Consider the following 18,609-nt stretch of genomic DNA (forward strand, 5'->3'; position numbering starts at 1 on the left):
AGCTTGGTAATATTGGGCTGATCTAATTGTTAAGCCCTGATTCAAACTATCAGATCATAACACAGTACAAGCAGGCCATGGTGGCAAGGGCCGTGTCAAGGAGCTGATGCGTTTCTTGCCCCAAGGGATTTTTAAAACTGTTAATATCTAGCTGATTTTGAGAGAGATATTGGTCAGGGAGGCCCATTGGAGGCCCCCATATATGGGCCTGTAAGCTGCTGACTTGGTCTGTCAGCAGCTTTTATCGGCTTGTGATGGGCACCTTACGTAAAAATGGTGGTTTCTCTACTCAGAGAAAAGGATTGCTCATCATCAGGATTCAAAAGGAATGTACAGAGGGAAAAGTTATTCTTGTGCATGTGCAAATCATGTGTGTGTGGGGTGGGGGGTCAGGAGGCCATACCTAGAACATCAGAAATGTCCGAATGCGTTTTCTTCGTAATGATCGGTATTTTGCGATTTTTTCGTAAATTGTCGCGACTTTTTCGCAGAGTTACGACTTGCGCGAATTGTTGCGACTTTTTCATAGCCGTCGCGCTGAGTACGAAAGTTTCGGATTCATTCAAGCTTCAGTATCGTGACTTTCCTTGGGCCAGGTTGGAGCTGCAGAGTGCCATTGAGCCCTATGGGAGACTTTCCTTGGGCCGGGTTGGAGCTGCAGAGTGCCATTGAGCCCTATGGGAGACTTTCCTTGGGCCAGGTTGGAGCTGCAGAGTGCCATTGAGCCCTATGGAAGACTTTCCTTGGGCCAGGTTGGAGCTGCAGAGTGCCATTGAGCCCTATGGGAGACTTTCCTTGGGCCAGGTTGGAGCTGCAGAGTGCCATTGAGCCCTATGAGAGACTTTCCTTGGGCCGGGTTGGAGCTGCAGAGTGCCATTGAGCCCTATGGGAGACTTTCCTTGGGCCAGGTTGGAGCTGCAGAGTGCCATTGAGCCCTATGGGAGACTTTCCTTGGGCCGGGTTGGAGCTGCAGAGTGCCATTGAGCCCTATGGGAGACTTTCCTTGGGCCGGGTTGGAGCTGCAGAGTGCCATTGAGCCCTATGGGAGACTTTCCTTGGGCCGGGTTGGAGCTGCAGAGTGCCATTGAGCCCTATGGGAGACTTTCCTTGGGCCGGGTTGGAGCTGCAGAGTGCCATTGAGCCCTATGGGAGACTTTCCTTGGGCCAGGTTGGAGCTGCAGAGTGCCATTGAGCCCTATGGGAGACTTTCCTTGGGCCAGGTTGGAGCTGCAGAGTGCCATTGAGCCCTATGGGAGACTTTCCTTGGGCCGGGTTGGAGCTGCAGAGTGCCATTGAGCCCTATGGGAGACTTTCCTTGGGCCGGGTTGGAGCTGCAGAGTGCCATTGAGCCCTATGGGAGACTTTCCTTGGGCCGGGTTGGAGCTGCAGAGTGCCATTGAGCCCTATGGGAGACTTTCCTTGGGCCGGGTTGGAGCTGCAGAGTGCCATTGAGCCCTATGGGAGACTTTCCTTGGGCCAGGTTGGAGCTGCAGAGTGCCATTGAGCCCTATGGGAGACTTTCCTTGGGCCAGGTTGGAGCTGCAGAGTGCCATTGAGCCCTATGGGAGACTTTCCTTGGGCCAGGTTGGAGCTGCAGAGTGCCATTGAGCCCTATGGGAGGCTTCCAAAATCATGCAAAGTCTGAAAGTTTTGCCCGCCGTTTACGAGCGCTCAATACGAATTTCGCGCAAGTCGTAACGGCTACGAAAAAGTCGCGACAATTTACGAAAAAGACGTAACGGCAACGAAAAAATCTCAAATAATACGAAAAAGTAGCAAAATGTTTGTTTCCAATGCAAATTTTTCCCATTCAGATTCGTGGATTAGTAAATCAGCCCCTTAATGTTAGTTTAAACTTACAAGTATGCAGGATTGTTAAATCTCCATAAGAGCATTTGAACCAAAATACAACAGACAATGGGCGGGCCGTTTATCAAGTACAGTTTTGGACTAATTGACTTCTATTAATGCAAATGTGTCATTAATTCATGAAAATAACAGTTTACTTCAGTATGATCCCCCGGGGTAGTGTATAAATATTGATCAAATACATAGAATTTAATTGAGTAATGATGGTTCCTATAGATGTGGTGGGAGCAAAGCAGATTGGCAGTTAGTGTAAACTGTTGCCAGTCTACAGAGTTGCTGCCTAACAAAATAAACTGGATTATTAAACCATGGATAGTGGTCAATGATAGCCTTTATATTTGTTCACTGTGAAAGAATTATATTTACAGCACAGAGAATGGTCTCACATCTCTATGTGATTAAGAGTGTCTAAGGATTAACTTTACCTACAAAACTTCTGTAATAAGGCAGAGTCAGCTGTAGGCCAATAATACAGACATTAACTTTCTATCACATCCCATAATCTGCAAGCAAAGGAGCGTAAATCGCCAGAAGGAGAATAAAACATTTAACATTTTCCCTTTCTTCAAACAATGTCATTTTCTACTTTCCAGCCAATAAATGAATTGACCTTGAAGACAACTTTCTAGCAACTCTACAGTCTAACTTTCATTAGCTCTTAGCTAGGGCCAAACCACACAACATTCTCACGGCAGTTAAACACAGGGGAATCATAAGGAGTTGAATAATAATCTCTGGAACCAGCCATGCAAGCAAATTACAGAAACCTTGAAAAGCTGCAAGTCATGTAAGAGTATATGTGGCATTATGAGCTGGGGCTGCTCCAAAAAGAGAGTGCTCATAGAGTGCTCAATGAGAGTGCCCATATCTAGTACTCACTATTTTGATCAATGAAACCCCAATTTATCATAGTCATGCATCCTTATCTTCCATAAACTTGTCAAATATCCTGTAGTTAGTGTGACAGTCACACTTGTAGCCCTGTACTTACACTGTGAGAGAAGAATTTCTGGACTGTGCTAGTTAACAACCTAACTGGCCAAAATCAATTATCAGTTAACTCAGATAATCAGGTTGCTATGGCATTAATTTTCCTGGGTCCTCATTGTCCCCCACCCCTTGTACAGGGTTGAAGAGAATTCAGTAAGTGGGGAAGGGGGAGCAAGGCAGACACAAGTGACAGGAAAAAATATGAAGGTAGGAGATCAGACATTTTGCTGAGATAACCTTGACAGCTGAAATATGTCACTAGAGAGTTTTTATATGAATCAACAAAATACAATATAAAACTGCATTTTGATTTTCATCCTTATGTTGTAAAAAATATTTAATGTCAAATAAAGAAAGAAGAATGTTGTGGCTAATTTCCTACCAGAGTTGTGTTAGACTTCCCAGTGTCCTTCACTTTCTTTGCTAGCCGCTTCTTTTTCTTGTGGAGAGGTTTAGATTCCAGTATCATTTCTTCAAGCTCAAATGTTGGATCACAGTTTAGTCGGCCTTTCTGTTTGGAAAAGCACAGTAAACGGATGTCACTGCACTCAAGAAGGCAATCCTGTGGTACATAGCCAGTGTGCGGTGTGATTAATAAAAAAATAATATTATATTTATATATATATAAAGAACTGGTTGTTTTAAGCTCCTTTTTAACTATGAGGCCATTTTCTTTTTCCATGCACAAATCATTTTCAGTGGGGGAAGGTGATGTCGTCAAAAAGAAAAAAAAAAAGTCAACATAAAGGCTATTTCTTCTTTGGACTTAAAGCTAAAAAACCATTGCTATAACTATATCCAACTATAGATCTATACTGCCTTTTTAACATTGTCTTTCCCCTTATTCTGCCACAAATCAATTTACTGTAGCCAGATCCAAATAAGCCTACTACATGGAGTTCAAATATACAGGTAGCCCAGATGTCTTGCTAGAAGGACTCCACACAAGATCCCACAAAACAATGTAAAGTATAGATTTTTGTCAATAGATTTTTGGTACAGACATTTCTGTTGGCAGATCTGTTTTTGTAGCCCTCAGAAGAACAGCAGTTAATCAGCAATGTGAGCCATAACTTGGGGGTGCTTGCCTCTTTATGATTGCCTTCTAGAATACTAAAAATGACAGCAGTAAAATTAGATCATGTGAGCGCTTGGTTACAGAGAGCTAGGATGGGCAAGGATTAGTACTCATCTAGTGGGTAAAACGGTCTCTTTACAAAGGACAAGCACATGCATCAAATCTAAAGGAAATTTCCTCTCCTGTATGGGTATTAATACCCTTGGGTTATTCTTGGATGTAATATTGAATGGTCAGGAAATCATTTTAAGGAGATTTGTTGCTTTGAGAACTTACAGTTGGGATAAATTGTGGTGAGAGCCTCTTCTGCAGTGCAGCATCCCAGTTGACATCTGATAAATAAGGGAAGTCTTGGATATGTTCTAGGCAGGAAAACCGCTCCTCTGGGTTTCTATCTAACAGCTGTAACACAAAAGCAAAACTGAAAATGTCTGTTTTGCCAATAACTTGTCATTGTCACAAAAGCATAGATGTATATGAAAGAAAATGGTGTATAGGCTATTCATGAGAACATCTTTGAACTGGCAACAAGGCAATAAAGCCTGCAATTCTACCTGCAAAAAAGGCGAGCACACACTATATACTCAATAACAAAAATATATAGGGAGCTTCCCAACTCAAACAACATACACAAAGAGAAGAAAGCAGATACCAGTACTCCCTCACTTTCATATAAAGAAGAATGGACCAATAAAAGATCAACCATCAACATATTATAATAAATATGGAAAGCATAGATTAAAAGCTCCTTTAGGCCCCACCCCAGCATTAACTGTGTCAGACAAAAATTAAGGAGGAGTTATGTAGGGAGACTGACTTGGAAATTGGGTTAAAATTAATACCTAATACTAAGAGGCAATATTAAAACAGGGCAAGATGGGAGACACCCTTGAAGCTTTAAAACTCTTCCAAATTGACAGTGTCCCCCAATGGCCACAGTACACCCCAACCCCTTTTCCAGAAGCAGAACAATGTACTCGATTCTCACTGACTGGCCTGTACAAGAATTCCATAGGAAAGCAGAAAAGTCAGGCAAATATGAGAAAATGAAATCCATAATACTATCTAATAATTTTCTTTGTACCGCATTGTTTGTTCTATTATTCGTGTTGTCACTTAGCTATGTGCCCTAGTTTAGTCAAAGGCATTGATGTGACCAACACTGCCGCCACATTGTGAATTATGACACAGATGTAGATAGAAGCCGTAAATATCAAAAGCTCCCCAGGTAATTGTCCTAAATGATTTGCTTTATGACCATGTGATTACACAGATAGTTGGAATCTATTGTAAATATTAGGAGAAAATAACCTGGAAATAGAAAGCTGGGAATAATGACTGAAATTTGTTGAAAGATTATCCATGGGAAGCCTGAAATACTGGCATTGTTTTGACAAATCGGAAGATAAACATAAATGCTCCATGTTTTATTAACGTGAACATTATATCTCAGGGACTTGCATTTCATCAAATGCCTCACAATTACTGTTTGACTACTTTGGGTGTCTGTTCAAGGCAAGTCTGAGTGGGGGCTCTCTCAAGTGTCGATCTATACACAGTTTAACCAGTGCAGTGGCACTTTTGCTGTGAAGCCTTAGGGATCCTTGAGTATTAGGCCCATGGCACACACAGTTAATTCTCTGAACGCTGTATTAGCCACTTCTCCATATGTGTCAGACCTTCTAATATCTTCTAGGTAGTCCTGTTTCCATACACGCAGGGTAATTGGATCCAAATGAAATTTTCTCTACATTGGGTATTTCATGTAAATTTGAAGGGGGGTTTAAATTGCATGCTCCTCTGAGGCAGGGACTGATGTCAATAAAGAACCATATCTTTGCAACCTAATTCATGATAATAATAATAGCTGTTATTTTTTTTCCCTATTAAAAACATTGACCTGAAGAATAATTTTCATTAGGTAATCCACTGGCCAGGTGCTAACACTTGCTCCAAATGTTTTGGCTACTGTATTTCATGATATTCTGTACCATTATGACTTACTTTGTGTAGTAAGGAAACAATTTCTTCGGACCAGGCAGGGGGATAGGTCACAGTGGCTGTATGAAACACATGGACAATGTCTGTGGCAGCAGTACTTGAATGAATATGAAAAGGTCTCTGGAAATGCACAAAAAAATACATTTTAGTAGATTTATAAAATAAATGTAACATTGCTCTCAGATTCAGACATGCCAACATTTCGTGAATGTCAAGGAATTCCAAGTCTGTGTGTGAGTCAGGCTCATTTGGGAAATGTCTGCTATTGTTATTCCGTGGGGGAGCTGACATACTGTATGCAAAACTTGCCAGAGAAATATCAGTTAGGTCATAGTACCTGGATAAGCTGTGGAATTTAAGATAAGCAAAAAAGATATATAGAAAGGTACAATCAACATAGGCAGTGTTAGAGATACTGTATAGAGATACTGTACACCTACCCACTCGTAGTCTCACTTATACACTACTTAGCATGCAATCCATCTGTAATATTGCATCAAGCATCGGTGCAACAGATTCCATGATACTTACTCTGCCACGAAGAAGTTCATAGGCAGTGACCCCTAGTGACCACCAGTCTACACCAAAAGAATAGCAAATCTGCCCTCTGGGGTAGAACATCTCTGGAGCTGTAACAAGAGAATATATGTGGGCAAAGTAACAATATGACTTAGTAGTTTCTTACCTCTGGTTCTGGGGCAATTAATCATTTTTCCAAGGTCACAGGGACCTTTGGTGGGTAATCGTAAAAGCTTAAAAGGGCTGTTGATCACATTTTTAACATTAGAACAATGAAGGGGGCTTGAGCTGAACATTCTTTATTGCTATTGTTTTCATTTTGAAATAGCTATGTCTTTTGTTTTTTTTCTTGCACTACCCAGGGCAAATTCAGAAACTGAAACTAAAGCCACATTCTACTTCCTGACTTGTAGAAGCACAGTCGAAATAAATCAGCATTCTACCGAGAAGCCCTTTGTATAAACAAACCCCTTTCTCCCCCCAAGTGCAGGTTGTTACATACTTATTATACAGAGGTTTCATAGTGGACTGCTGATTTGTTTTAATTGTGCTTGACCAATGCAGGTTATTGTTCCACTTTCAGAGTATTGGTAGATAACTGAGAATTAGCGAGATGAATATCTGTTAAAATCTTTATTGTCATCAATGTATATATATTGCAACAATAAATCTTTTAACACGTGAAAGCCATATACAAATTTTATTATGAAGGTGAACCACACCTTTAAATTACTATCATGTCTTTACATTCTGTAATTTCTTTATATAGTATCCACACTGACTATTTAAGTGTATAAGCATCTTGTCGCTTACTAGTATAAGACAACTCTACCATATGCATTATAGAATTTAGTTCCATTGTCCAGTCCCCCAGAGAGGGTCTTATGTGAGAGGGGGTGTAGCTGGGTAAGGTTAAAGCTAGGACCTTTGAAATATATATTTGAAATATATTGCAAAACTATTACCCAGTATACCTTCAACAAGGAGCAGTCCCACCATATATGTAACATCACCCTTATATAAATTACATTTCCAGCATGTATCTGAGGCTCTGAGCACCTTGGGAATATTTTATGGAGTATAGAAGGGTATTTATACCAGCAGGAAATTATTTTTTCATTTATTTCCTGTGCCCTACATGCTGTTGCCATAGTATGTGTCACCAAGAAACTTCTTGACCAAGAAGTACCAAAGATCGGTTTAGGTCTTTTTCCTATTTCCTGTAAAACTGGGAATTCATTTGTTTTCATGTTTAGGACTTGTGGAATAAGATAAATCAGGGACATTACATGAGTTGGTGCTACTAAAAGTAAACATAGGTCATCAAAAACAGTAGTATTTGTGACCAATTTTTCTTTGTCATTCTGGAACTAGTGCAGTCTTGTAGATACTCAGTTGGTCGTATGCAATATTGTCCACAATATGAATGATGAGGTTATAAGACAATTAGATTAATAATGTAATATATCACTCACTGTCCTATATCTGTTAATTTATCTGCTTTGATGATATCATATACAGAACTTTAATGCCAGGGCAGATATGTTTCCAAAAAATTGGATGAAGAGCCCTAATTGAACTGCTGCCCCTCCTTCCCTGTTTTACTTTCTCTTTTTGTAAAACTAATTTAAAATAAAATCCTAAATAAAAATATATTGGATTCATCCCTGTTTTATTTATAAGGCTGAACAACACATTTTACTCAGAACAGCAGGACAGCAATAACACTTGCCTTGATCTGTGCTTATTTAACTCCTTTGTGAGACTCTGCAGGACTGAAATTACCATGTATGTTAGATAGTGAAGGGAAATACAACAACACCTGCTGGAAACATGCGTCAGACTAATTGCATGGTACACATGCTTACAGCTAATTGTTTTGACACTAAATTAAACTGGCTAAATACTAGCTAAAAGTCCCAAATTCCTTTCATGCTCTAATAAATATGCATGTTTTGTTCCTCGCATAAATGTCGGAATACTCTTTAACATCAATAAAAATTACTGGAAGGCACATTATATTTAAGATATTTAATAGACCTGGAAAATTGTCACATCAGCAAATTATGTTAGAACAGCATGAGAAGCAAAATGCAAGACCGCAGTAAAGTAGTACTTTTTATGCGATTTTTATGCGAGATTGGATAGTTCACCTCCACTGGCATTGACTTTACACAGGGATCTCTAACTTCTGAGCACTGAGCTGTGGGGTAAAGTCATTCCTAAACTGCAGCTTTGTAAATCTTACATTTAATACAAATATAGGGGAAACATTTCTCAGGGGGCTTAGTTTTGGTTTATTCCTGGCTAATACCTTTTGTGGCCTTGGGAAACAAACCAAATCTCCCTGTACTTTGGTCCACAAGCTTTTACCTTGTATTCCCCAAAATGGAAGATGTAGGCAACTTCCACTATCCATTACTACCCACCTGATTAACCTTTAGCAACATTCTCCCCTTACTCCCTAAGACCCATTTCAATTTGACTCCAAACTCCCTAATATGCAACAAAGTCTGAAAACTACAGGAATGCTAATTTGACATCAGTAGTAGGAAAGATTTTGCTGGGGGTAAAACGGAATAAGAAACTTGAATACACTGCAAATTTCAACACTATGGGGTATATTTATCATGCCGTGTAAAAGGTGGAGTGATGCATTATCTGTGATGTTGCCCAGGGCAACCAATCATTAATTAGATTTCAACAGTTATAAAACCAAAGCAAAGCATATGAATGGCTGCTAAACAACATCACCGGTAATGTTTTACTCCACATTTTACACAGTATGATAAATATACTCCTATGAGGTTGGGCCAACATCATTTTATGTGTATTAGATCTTGCCAGAGATATTTAATTATGAGGAGGTGAGCAGAAGCCTACACATTGGAGTGGCGATGAATGAGATCTAAAGCATTTGATACAGTACCACACAGAAGGTTACTGATTAATTAAGGAATATTGGCCTAGAACATAATATTTGTACTTTGGATATAAAACTGGCCGAAGGACAAATTTTGCAATTTGTGGTGTGTGGTGAGAGTGGTGGTAAATGGAACATTTTCTAATTGAACCAGTGTGGTTAGTGGAGTACCGCAGGGGTCAGTCCTTGGTCCTTTGCTTTTTCACTTGTTTATTAATGACCTTGCAGTTGGCCTAGTACTGTTTGCTGATGATACTAAATTGTGCAAAATTATAAGTTCCATGCAGAGTGCTGCCACTCTGAGTTATACACTAAAGTGTCACTCATTCGCTACTTAAATAAAGTGTTGTCTTGCATATAAAGGGCACTAACTCAAGAGTTAAGGCCTTGCCTTGAGTATGCAGTGCATGAGTGAAGGATATTAAAGGAGAAGGAAAGGTAAAAACTAAAAAAAAAAAGTAAGCTTTATCAGAAAGGTCTATGTAAATACAGCCATAAGCACTCACAGAAATGCTGCACTGACTTCTCTGTGAAAAGATTTTTTGTGTCTGTAATTCATGTGCCAGAGACACGCAGCTTTCTGCTCTCTCCTTTCTCCTGCTCCCCCCTCCCTCAAGAATGCTAAGAACTCACTCTCCCTCCTTAGGAATGTGGATCTGAGCCAATCAGCAGGAAGCTGTCTCATAGGGGCCGATTCATTAAAACATGAGTTCGAATCCCGAATGGGAAAAATTCGGATTGGATACGAAAATTTCTGAAGATCGCAAATATCATGAAAATGCTTACAAAAAAATCGTATTAGTCACGATAATATCGTATTAGCTAAAGTCACAATATTTTCGTACCGAACTATTGTAAACAGTGGGAAAACCTTTCTGATTTTTTCACGCAAGTGCATGAAAATGTCGCGCAAGCGTACGAAAAAGTGGTGCAGTGTACGAGAAAGTTGTGCGGGCGCCGAAAAATTTGTCGAAAATACGCTCGGAGCATTCGTGGATTAGTAAATATGCCCCAAAGTCTTACTAAGTGAGCATGTTCACTTGGTCTGGGTGTCTGTGCAGGAGTGAGGCATTATGGGAACTTTCTTTACACAGCTCAGCATTTTTTCTTCCTGTTTGGCTTCTGATCTTCTGAACAGGTGAAATATGGGGAGACTTAAGGGCACTATTGAGAGAACTGAAGGTATGCCTGCAGCTTGAGATGAACTCTTTACTAGCCTTTCCTTCTCCTTTAATGAGCTGGAGAGAGTCCAGAAATGTGCATCTAAGTGCACATCTCATCTGGTAAGAGGAACAGAACACTTAAGAAGATTATGGAGGTTGGAGTTGTTTCTTGAGAAAAGGGAACATGATTATTAAGGACTTTATAAACATAACAGGGGACAAAAAAGAAATGCAACAATAATGCACAATGAATGCACCATTTTGTGGACACTGTTACAAAAAACAAAATCTTGTTTTTGCACCTTAATTGGGGACCTAATGTACATGCCCAGACACAGGTTACACAAATATAGAGCTTGAGTTGGGAGGGGGCATATAAGAAGGGAAGGGGCACTAAGAAGTACTGAATGGAAAGTGAAAGTAATTGCCTGTCCTGCCCCTTTGCCTTTATTGCATAAAGGCAAGGCAGGCAATATATAATTGACAGGTATGGATGTTTTAATAAAAAAATCTGAATTTAGATTTCATGGTTACTTTGCAAAGGAGTTTTATTATACAGATTTTTATGTTTTGGTGGTAGGTCCCCTATAACCGCTGAACCTTTTATTCACTATTCTCTCTACTTAGCACTAAGTCTTTCCTTCCCAAGAACTCCCAAGCCATTTCTTTCTCACTACTACTAAGACATTTCTCCTGCCTAATCATTAAGCCCCTCAAGTCTAACTCCAACTCTGCCACTACTAGAGTGCTACCCATGATCAATTTCTGTGTTTTTTAAGACTGATTCTTTGAGAATGTTTTCTTTTATGATTTTATTTGCATATCAACAATAAAAGCAGGGCTTCATGGCTAGGCTTTTACTTTATGCTGGTCACTGCAGCATTCTTCCAGCTATCAGGCACCTCACATGAGAGCTTGCCAACTGCAGACACCACACAAATTGTTTAAGGTACTGAGCTGGCAACAGAACATTTGATTTGCAGCTTCTGCTTTGGATCTGTAATGAGGATAATGCCATAAATGAAGTTCTGATGCATTTTAATAGAATTTTGGAAATGACTGCATGATTAAAAAAGCCTTCAACATCAATAAGGAGTCTGACAGTGTTATGACTGTTTAAAATTATTTAAGGCTTTTAGATTTAATTAAGATGTGAGACAAAAGCCAAAAGTTCAATTCTAAAAGTGCTAGTACCTTTGTTAATGATGCACTATTCATTCTCTACAAATATCACAAGTTAGGCAACTAAGTGCGACGTAGTACAAGTAGTACAAGAAACAAATTCAGTACCTACCCATGTAAGGCTTTGTTCCGGCCACTGTGGTTATTTTTGTTCCTTTACTGACCAAGGTAGCGATATTGAAATCTGTGATATGTACATGTCCTACATAAAAAGGGTAAAAGGAGATAACAGTGAGTTCCAGGTTTCTACCAATGATAGACCTTTAATCAAACATATATATTAATATGACTGACATAATGGTAAATGATTATGGAGTAGATTCAAATGCTACCACTTTGCAACCAATTATTCCTGCTAATTTCAGCATAGATCTAAGCCACTGAAGATTGCTCTTCTTTTCTGCTGATTTCATAGCACGTGCTCTGTATACAATATATAAATTCACTGTATTATTTTCCCAAATTCACATTACATTACCTGCATAGAATTCACTGCATTCTGCATAAGAATTGAATACGGATCAGTACAGTACTTAAAAGTAACTTCTCTTACTGTTAATGGTTTGATGACTTCAGGTGACCCCTTATAGATTCCCAGCAGCAGCCCAGAGTACACTGAGCATAGGCAGAGTCACTGACACTCTAAAGATGGGCTAACATAATGGGGAGCTACTATGGACAACTTTGAAAACCAGAATCATTACTGTTACATTCTAAACCTCTGGGCTGGGACAGTAAGCTTGGTATATAAAATAAATCAATTCTAGCCCTATTTTTTTTACAGGCTTGTATTTTAGACAAGTGCAATAGGTTATTATTTACAGAGTGTATTATACAGCAGAGAGAATTATTCAGGAGACCAAAACTTTATGTATACTTTTCAAGGGCTTTAGTCAATATTTGTCCATCCCACTAACAATTGCTAGGTTTAATATTGTCCCTGATGTCTTTGTTTTTCCTTTCAACCTCAACAGTGTTTTGCTTTTTTATCTTTTCTTGGATTGTTGTACAGGAACACAATTTAAAGCCATTCTTTGTCTCTACAGAGCAAATGAATGCTATCCTCATCCCTGCTGTGCCACTTTCAAAGAAGATGTTGCGTTTTTTCTTCTGCTGCATTACATAAGATGCCAATTCAGTGCAAACCAGAAAAAAGACAGAAGTGGCAAGATCCTTTGTATACAGTAATGCTCTTTATATAAATAAGTCATTATAATGATTATGGCCTCTATGTATATTTCAAATCGACTGCTTTACATAAACTCACAAAGCATTTACATATAGCAATAAAACAGAGTGTGTTGCCCCAGGGTCCATATAAATAGATAATAATATAAAATAAGTATACCAATAAAAAAATAAATATTTTAGCCAGTTATAGCAAGAAATGGATTTAAAGGAGAAGGAAACGCATTTTGGCATTTTATTGCCCATAGATAAGCCACATTAGTGCCACCTAGAACGCTATATTTATTCTGCAGAAAGCTTTACCATACCTGAGTAAGGAGCCCTAGAAGATTTCTCTGTTTGCTTAAGATGACAACTGCCATTTTAGCTCGGTCTCAGTAGCTTCCTTGCTACAGCTCCTGGCAGCTCAGAAACACATTCTAATGAGAGGGAAGTGAATTCTTATGGGAAGGGGGAGCAGGAGAAGGGAGAGTGGAGAGAGCTGAGCAGACTCGTGCCCCTATCCTGAAGGAGCCCTAAAGAAGAGGTTCTGATTCTGAATAACATGTTTACACAAAAGAAGACAAAAAATTCTGTGTTTCTTTTAATAGAGAACCCAGTGCAACTACTCCTACTACTCCTTTAAGATTAGATCCAATTAATGAGAACATTTTCATATTCTGAGGACTTAATGAAACAATGCTACATCTCCTGATGACTTTTGTTCTAACATTACTCCTTTACTTTTTTAGTGACCCTGCCTCCCAATATATTTATTGGGAGACATCTTCAGTATATATATTGAATATAGTGGTGTAAATATATATATATATATTTACAATAGTTTAACATAAAAGTTTTATAAACCTGACCACACCGACAAGTGCTGTTAAGGTTGTAGATCTTGAAGGACAATTTTACAAATAAGAATTAAATCCTAAAAATCAATCAGGTTAGAAATGCCATATTTTTTATACTGAACTTACTGCACTAGCCTTAAGGTCCACTCTATATTAGGAATGATCCAGGACTTCAAAGTTGCCACAGGAGCTTACCGTCTTGAATTCTGTTAGAAGTGTCTGCAACGCTCACAGGCTCAGTGAGCTTTGGGCAACTGTTGAGAAGCTAAGCTTAGGGGCTGTTGCAAATCATCAAGTAGAAAATGAGGTTTGCCTGTCATAGAAGCTGATGCTGCAGTGCTTATGTGAATTATTTTCAGCCTTATATAGCAACACTTATATTCTATATATACAGTATATTGTGAGTGGGTCCCTAAGCTCAGGTAAGTGACAGCAGTACAGAGCATGTGTAGGGAATTAACAGAAAAGAAGATGGGGAGCTACTGGGGCATCTTTGGGGCACAGATCTTCCCTGCTAAGGGGTTTTGTAAAGGGTACATAAGCCCAAAACATAATGTACAACAATTTTGCCCTACCTCTTTAGATGAGTTTATGTTTTACAGAGCCTCACAGCCTATTGTAAGGGGTATCTAAAGCTATCAAGCTATGGATGTATCTTGGGTATATACAGGCATGGGATCCATTATCCAGAAAGCTACAAATTACAGGCCATCTGTAGACTACATTTTTATATATAATAATTAAACAGTACCTTGTCCTAGATGGCAACTAAGATATAATTAATCCTTACTGGAGGCAAAAAAATCCTATTGGGTTTATTTAATGTTTAACCCCCAGGTCCTGAGCATTCTGGATAACAGGTCCCACACCTGTACTGTCAGATTTAAAAGAGAAATTTACGCCAACCACTTTCATACAGAAGCTGCATTAAGAATGGGCTGAATTTCTAATCTTTATACTTTAAAATCCATCTCTGCTGCACTTCTTTAAACTTTTAATAACATTTGAATTATAACTCATTATTCTTGCTAAGCCATGTTTGAGAAGCAGAGGCTTCATCATGTGCATCAAACGGACTAAGAGTGAAATTAAAACCCAGTAATAGTATAATTTAATGGTTTACCATAGCCAAGAAATGTGCTATCTAATGCTATAGAAAGGACAGAATGACCAAGTCATTTTATACACGATTGCAAAAATCCTAATTTTCTAAGCAAATTAAAATGCAACACATTTGGTTGAACAGAGACATTTCCAAGCCTTTTCAAGGAAACATTTTGTGTCCATGGTCCAGTGTGACTTATCCAAGGTTACATTAACCACTCGGAATTAGATTTAAACCATCCATCTTTTTAATTTCACTGGTGGAACTAACATAGGACTACAAAGTAATTACAGTCATTCGATATATTGAATGGAGGAGAGCAGATATATCTAGTTACTACAAAAAGTGCCCATGTAATATAAATGGTGATTGCATATCCTAAGAGTTACTGGTGCCCTAAAGATAAAGCAGTTATTGCTCTAGAATAATCAGGTTAACTGGTTAGCATTCTGCCTTTGATTGACAAGGTTATGAGTTTGGTTTTGACCAGAGCACTATTTTTATGGAGACTCTAGTAGCACATTACTAACTAACATTCCATTGGTTGCCATAGGTGAAAATGCCCTTGTTCTTGCTGTATTTGCATGGATTTACTCTGTCCTCCTTCAAACCTTAATGGCTGGATAACTGCCTACTGTAAGGATACTTACTGTGTTCGCCGCTCGGTCCGCCATCAGCATGGGTTGCGGCGCTCAGTGCGTGTCGCGACCTAAACGTCGCGTCGCATTGTGCGCATCCTTGCGCCTACGTCTCGATGCGTGCGCGTTTAGTCGCGCGCATACATTGAGACAAGGCGCGCACATGCAGGGCGACTTATCGCGAGCGCACGCGAGCGAAGTGTCGCGCGCCCGTTCAGCGTCTACGCGCCGTGCGTCTTGACGCGCGTCCGGTGCGTGCGTGCGTATTGACGCCTATTCCCCCTGGCCTATATAAGGCTGATCACTATGCCTATCATTGCCTGGTTATCACGGTCTACTCCTGGATACCTAGCCTGTTCCTGCACCTGAATACTTTGTTTGATCCTGCTCCGCTTGACCTTCCGACTTCTCTCCACTCCTGACCTTGGCCTGTTCCTCGTTTATGAACCTCTGCTGCCTGACTCGACCCGGATCTGCCTGACCAAGCCTTCGTCTCCTCCTTGTACTTCGTTTTGGCCTCACCGGCTACCCGTCACTTTCTCAGCTCCCTGTACCATCCTCAGGTGAGCTTGGGGTTGTGTGGGGCGCTCGTGGGTCTCTCTAACTACGCACTTGATCCTGCCCGGTAAGCCTGACAGCCTACTAAGTAAATCGACTCTGGTATGTGTGTGTTTCTACTCATACTGGATTTCTATTAATTAAACATACTGAAGTACATAAAGAGAGCAATTTACAATAAAAACTCTGAAAATCTGAATTTAATATTTAAAAGAAACCCCAGTTTTTTATATGGATAATTTTATTATTAGAGCAAATAGAAGTTTCAGTTTGGATTATATGGCAAAAAGTCATTGCATTTATGCCAATAATGTGTTCAACAGAAACTGATTTTACAGAACCCATAAAATATAAAGTTAAGGTTTTTAGATAGGTCCCCTTAGGGTACTTGGTGGTCAAATCAAAGGTTAAAACCACTGGTGCAGTTAGATAAGACACTTCCTCTAAGTTATTACTTTTCTAGCTACTGTGGGCTTTTACTGGAAAATCTGTGCCTTATAGTCATACTGACACCAAAAAATTTCTTTTAAAAATATGAACCTACTTCCAAACCTACCTATAGGTCATGTTGACTGTTTTTTCCTAAAAGACCTATTTTCTACATAAATCCTACTGAAGATCCTGAACCTGACTGTCTGACAGCCCGACTGTAGCTTCTCAATCTGTCAAAAGGACTACGTCATAAACTGGGAGGATTCAGCTTGCCGTTTGCCTCAAAAGCTCCCACTTCCCTCCCTCGCATAGCATCGCATGGCGCTGTGAACTAGATAGCAGGCAGGCTTGATATTTCCATTGCCTGCCTACTTCAAAGGGCTGTGCCCCCCCTCTGCTCTTCCCACAAAGAATTAAATAGCAGGCCAGCTTAAGCTCTCCAGTGCCTGCCTGCTTCTAAGGGCTCTCCCTCCCCCCCCCCATTACACACAGACAACGGAGCTGAGTTTGTCACACACTGGCTGAAAGCAGAAGGGGCGTTGCAGGTTTGGGATTGGGCATATTTATTCACTTGGGAGGCATTTCAATTAAAACCCAGAAGAGGGGAACAAACATGGCTGCTCCGTGGGTCTGTAATTCGTGCTACCATAATTATGATGTGAAAAAACTTTGCAGATTTAGTTTATAAGGAATTTAAAGCTGATACAAATTAAAACACAACAGCAGGTGTATCAAAATTTTTTAATTGGCTGTCAGTAGTGATGAGCGAATCTGTCCCGCTTTGCTTCACCGAGAAATTCGCGAATCTTTCAAAAGATTCGCGAATCGGCAAAAATGTCAAGCAGCGGCAAAAATGTTGCGCGTCAAAAAAATTGTCGCCCAGCTATTCTTTTGTCGCCCACGACTATTCTTTTGTCGCCCGCGGCTATTCTTATTTTTTCATCCGTTTCGTGAAACAATCCGCCAATGGCGAAACGCGGAAATTAGCTGCGAATCCATGCCTGGCGAAACATTTCGCCCATAACTAGCTGTCAGTAACACTTTATAGAACACAAAGGAACCCACTGACTAATGCAGGCCAAATTTGTCCTGTGCAGTAACCAATACCAACTAATCAGCAATATGCATTTGTCTGTTCATAGCATGTAGAATAATAAAAGGAAATCACTGACTGGTTGCTATGGCTTCCTGCAGCAAAAAAAAAAAAAAAATACTTGGCCAATGGTAAAAATTAGCCCTAGGGAGCGAAATCAGTCTGTGCTTGGGTATTTACAATTTACGTAGAAGCACCGTTACTATGGTGTTTTCTTAGCAACAGATGATAGGTGAAAGCAAGTTCTTTCAGTAGAAGTTGTACCATTTGGGTGCAATATCACAAAGCCAACATTACTCCCTTACGAGAAAAGCCACAGGTCGGTGTATACTGGAAAACTTTCTTTTAGCTCTCAGGATCAGGCATGGGAGAACAGGGTGGCCAGATCTTGTCCGTAGTGGTTAAGTGATGCATGCAAAGAGAACATCCTACCTTCATATTATATGCTAATTTGTATAATAACATTTCTAAGCATTTTCCTGGGACCTTTTATCTAAGAATTCCTTGTGGTAAACTGGTATTCCTTCACAAAATGACTTATGTGGCTGAAAGTTCCATCTGATTCTAAGCATCTCCATTTATAAATATTTAATACTATGGCACTGACAAGCAGAAGGCAGCACAAGAGATTTCTAAAGCAACTGGTTCTTGAAAAACATAGTTGCTGTCACAATCTATATATCACACACCCCTGAAGGTTACATGTTTGTTTGTTCCCTTCCTTGCTCTGATAGACTGCTAGCAAGATTAACTTGTTCAAATCCCAGCTGTCAGAACCTGTCTCAGACTATAAGCATGGCTGTTTTCTTTACAGGGTTCAAGGGACTATCAAGCTTTTGCAGTTAGTCTGACCCACTGGAATAGAAACCAAAATTGTGCAGCTTCTAAAAAATGAGCAAGAGGAGACTGTGTTCTAGGGTGGATTTAAAAGGTTTTAATTACAGATTAAGATTTAAATTACACTTGACAAAGGGCTAGGCCCAAAACATGTAGTGTGTGCCTTCACCACTTTAATTATAATTTGCAGTGTG

The 18,609-nt window shown here is 39.7% G+C and overlaps 1 protein-coding gene across 1 annotated transcript in view; it reads right to left on the reverse strand.

Annotated features, from left to right (window-relative positions):
- The window catches only part of stk32a (serine/threonine kinase 32A), a 72,154-nt gene that overhangs the window by 5,785 nt on the left and 47,760 nt on the right, over window positions 1-18,609 (reverse strand). Inside the window, exons 7-11 of the mRNA XM_002936707.5 lie at window positions 11,838-11,927; window positions 6,470-6,567; window positions 5,942-6,058; window positions 4,214-4,339; window positions 3,242-3,370 (exon numbers count right to left, since the gene is read on the reverse strand). Of these exons, the coding sequence (XP_002936753.2) occupies window positions 3,242-3,370; window positions 4,214-4,339; window positions 5,942-6,058; window positions 6,470-6,567; window positions 11,838-11,927 (560 nt within the window). The remainder of the gene's footprint in view (window positions 1-3,241; window positions 3,371-4,213; window positions 4,340-5,941; window positions 6,059-6,469; window positions 6,568-11,837; window positions 11,928-18,609) is intronic.

The sequence above is a fragment of the Xenopus tropicalis genome, chromosome 3 (genome assembly GCF_000004195.4).
Source record: "Xenopus tropicalis strain Nigerian chromosome 3, UCB_Xtro_10.0, whole genome shotgun sequence".
Taxonomy (NCBI): Eukaryota; Metazoa; Chordata; class Amphibia; order Anura; family Pipidae; genus Xenopus; species Xenopus tropicalis.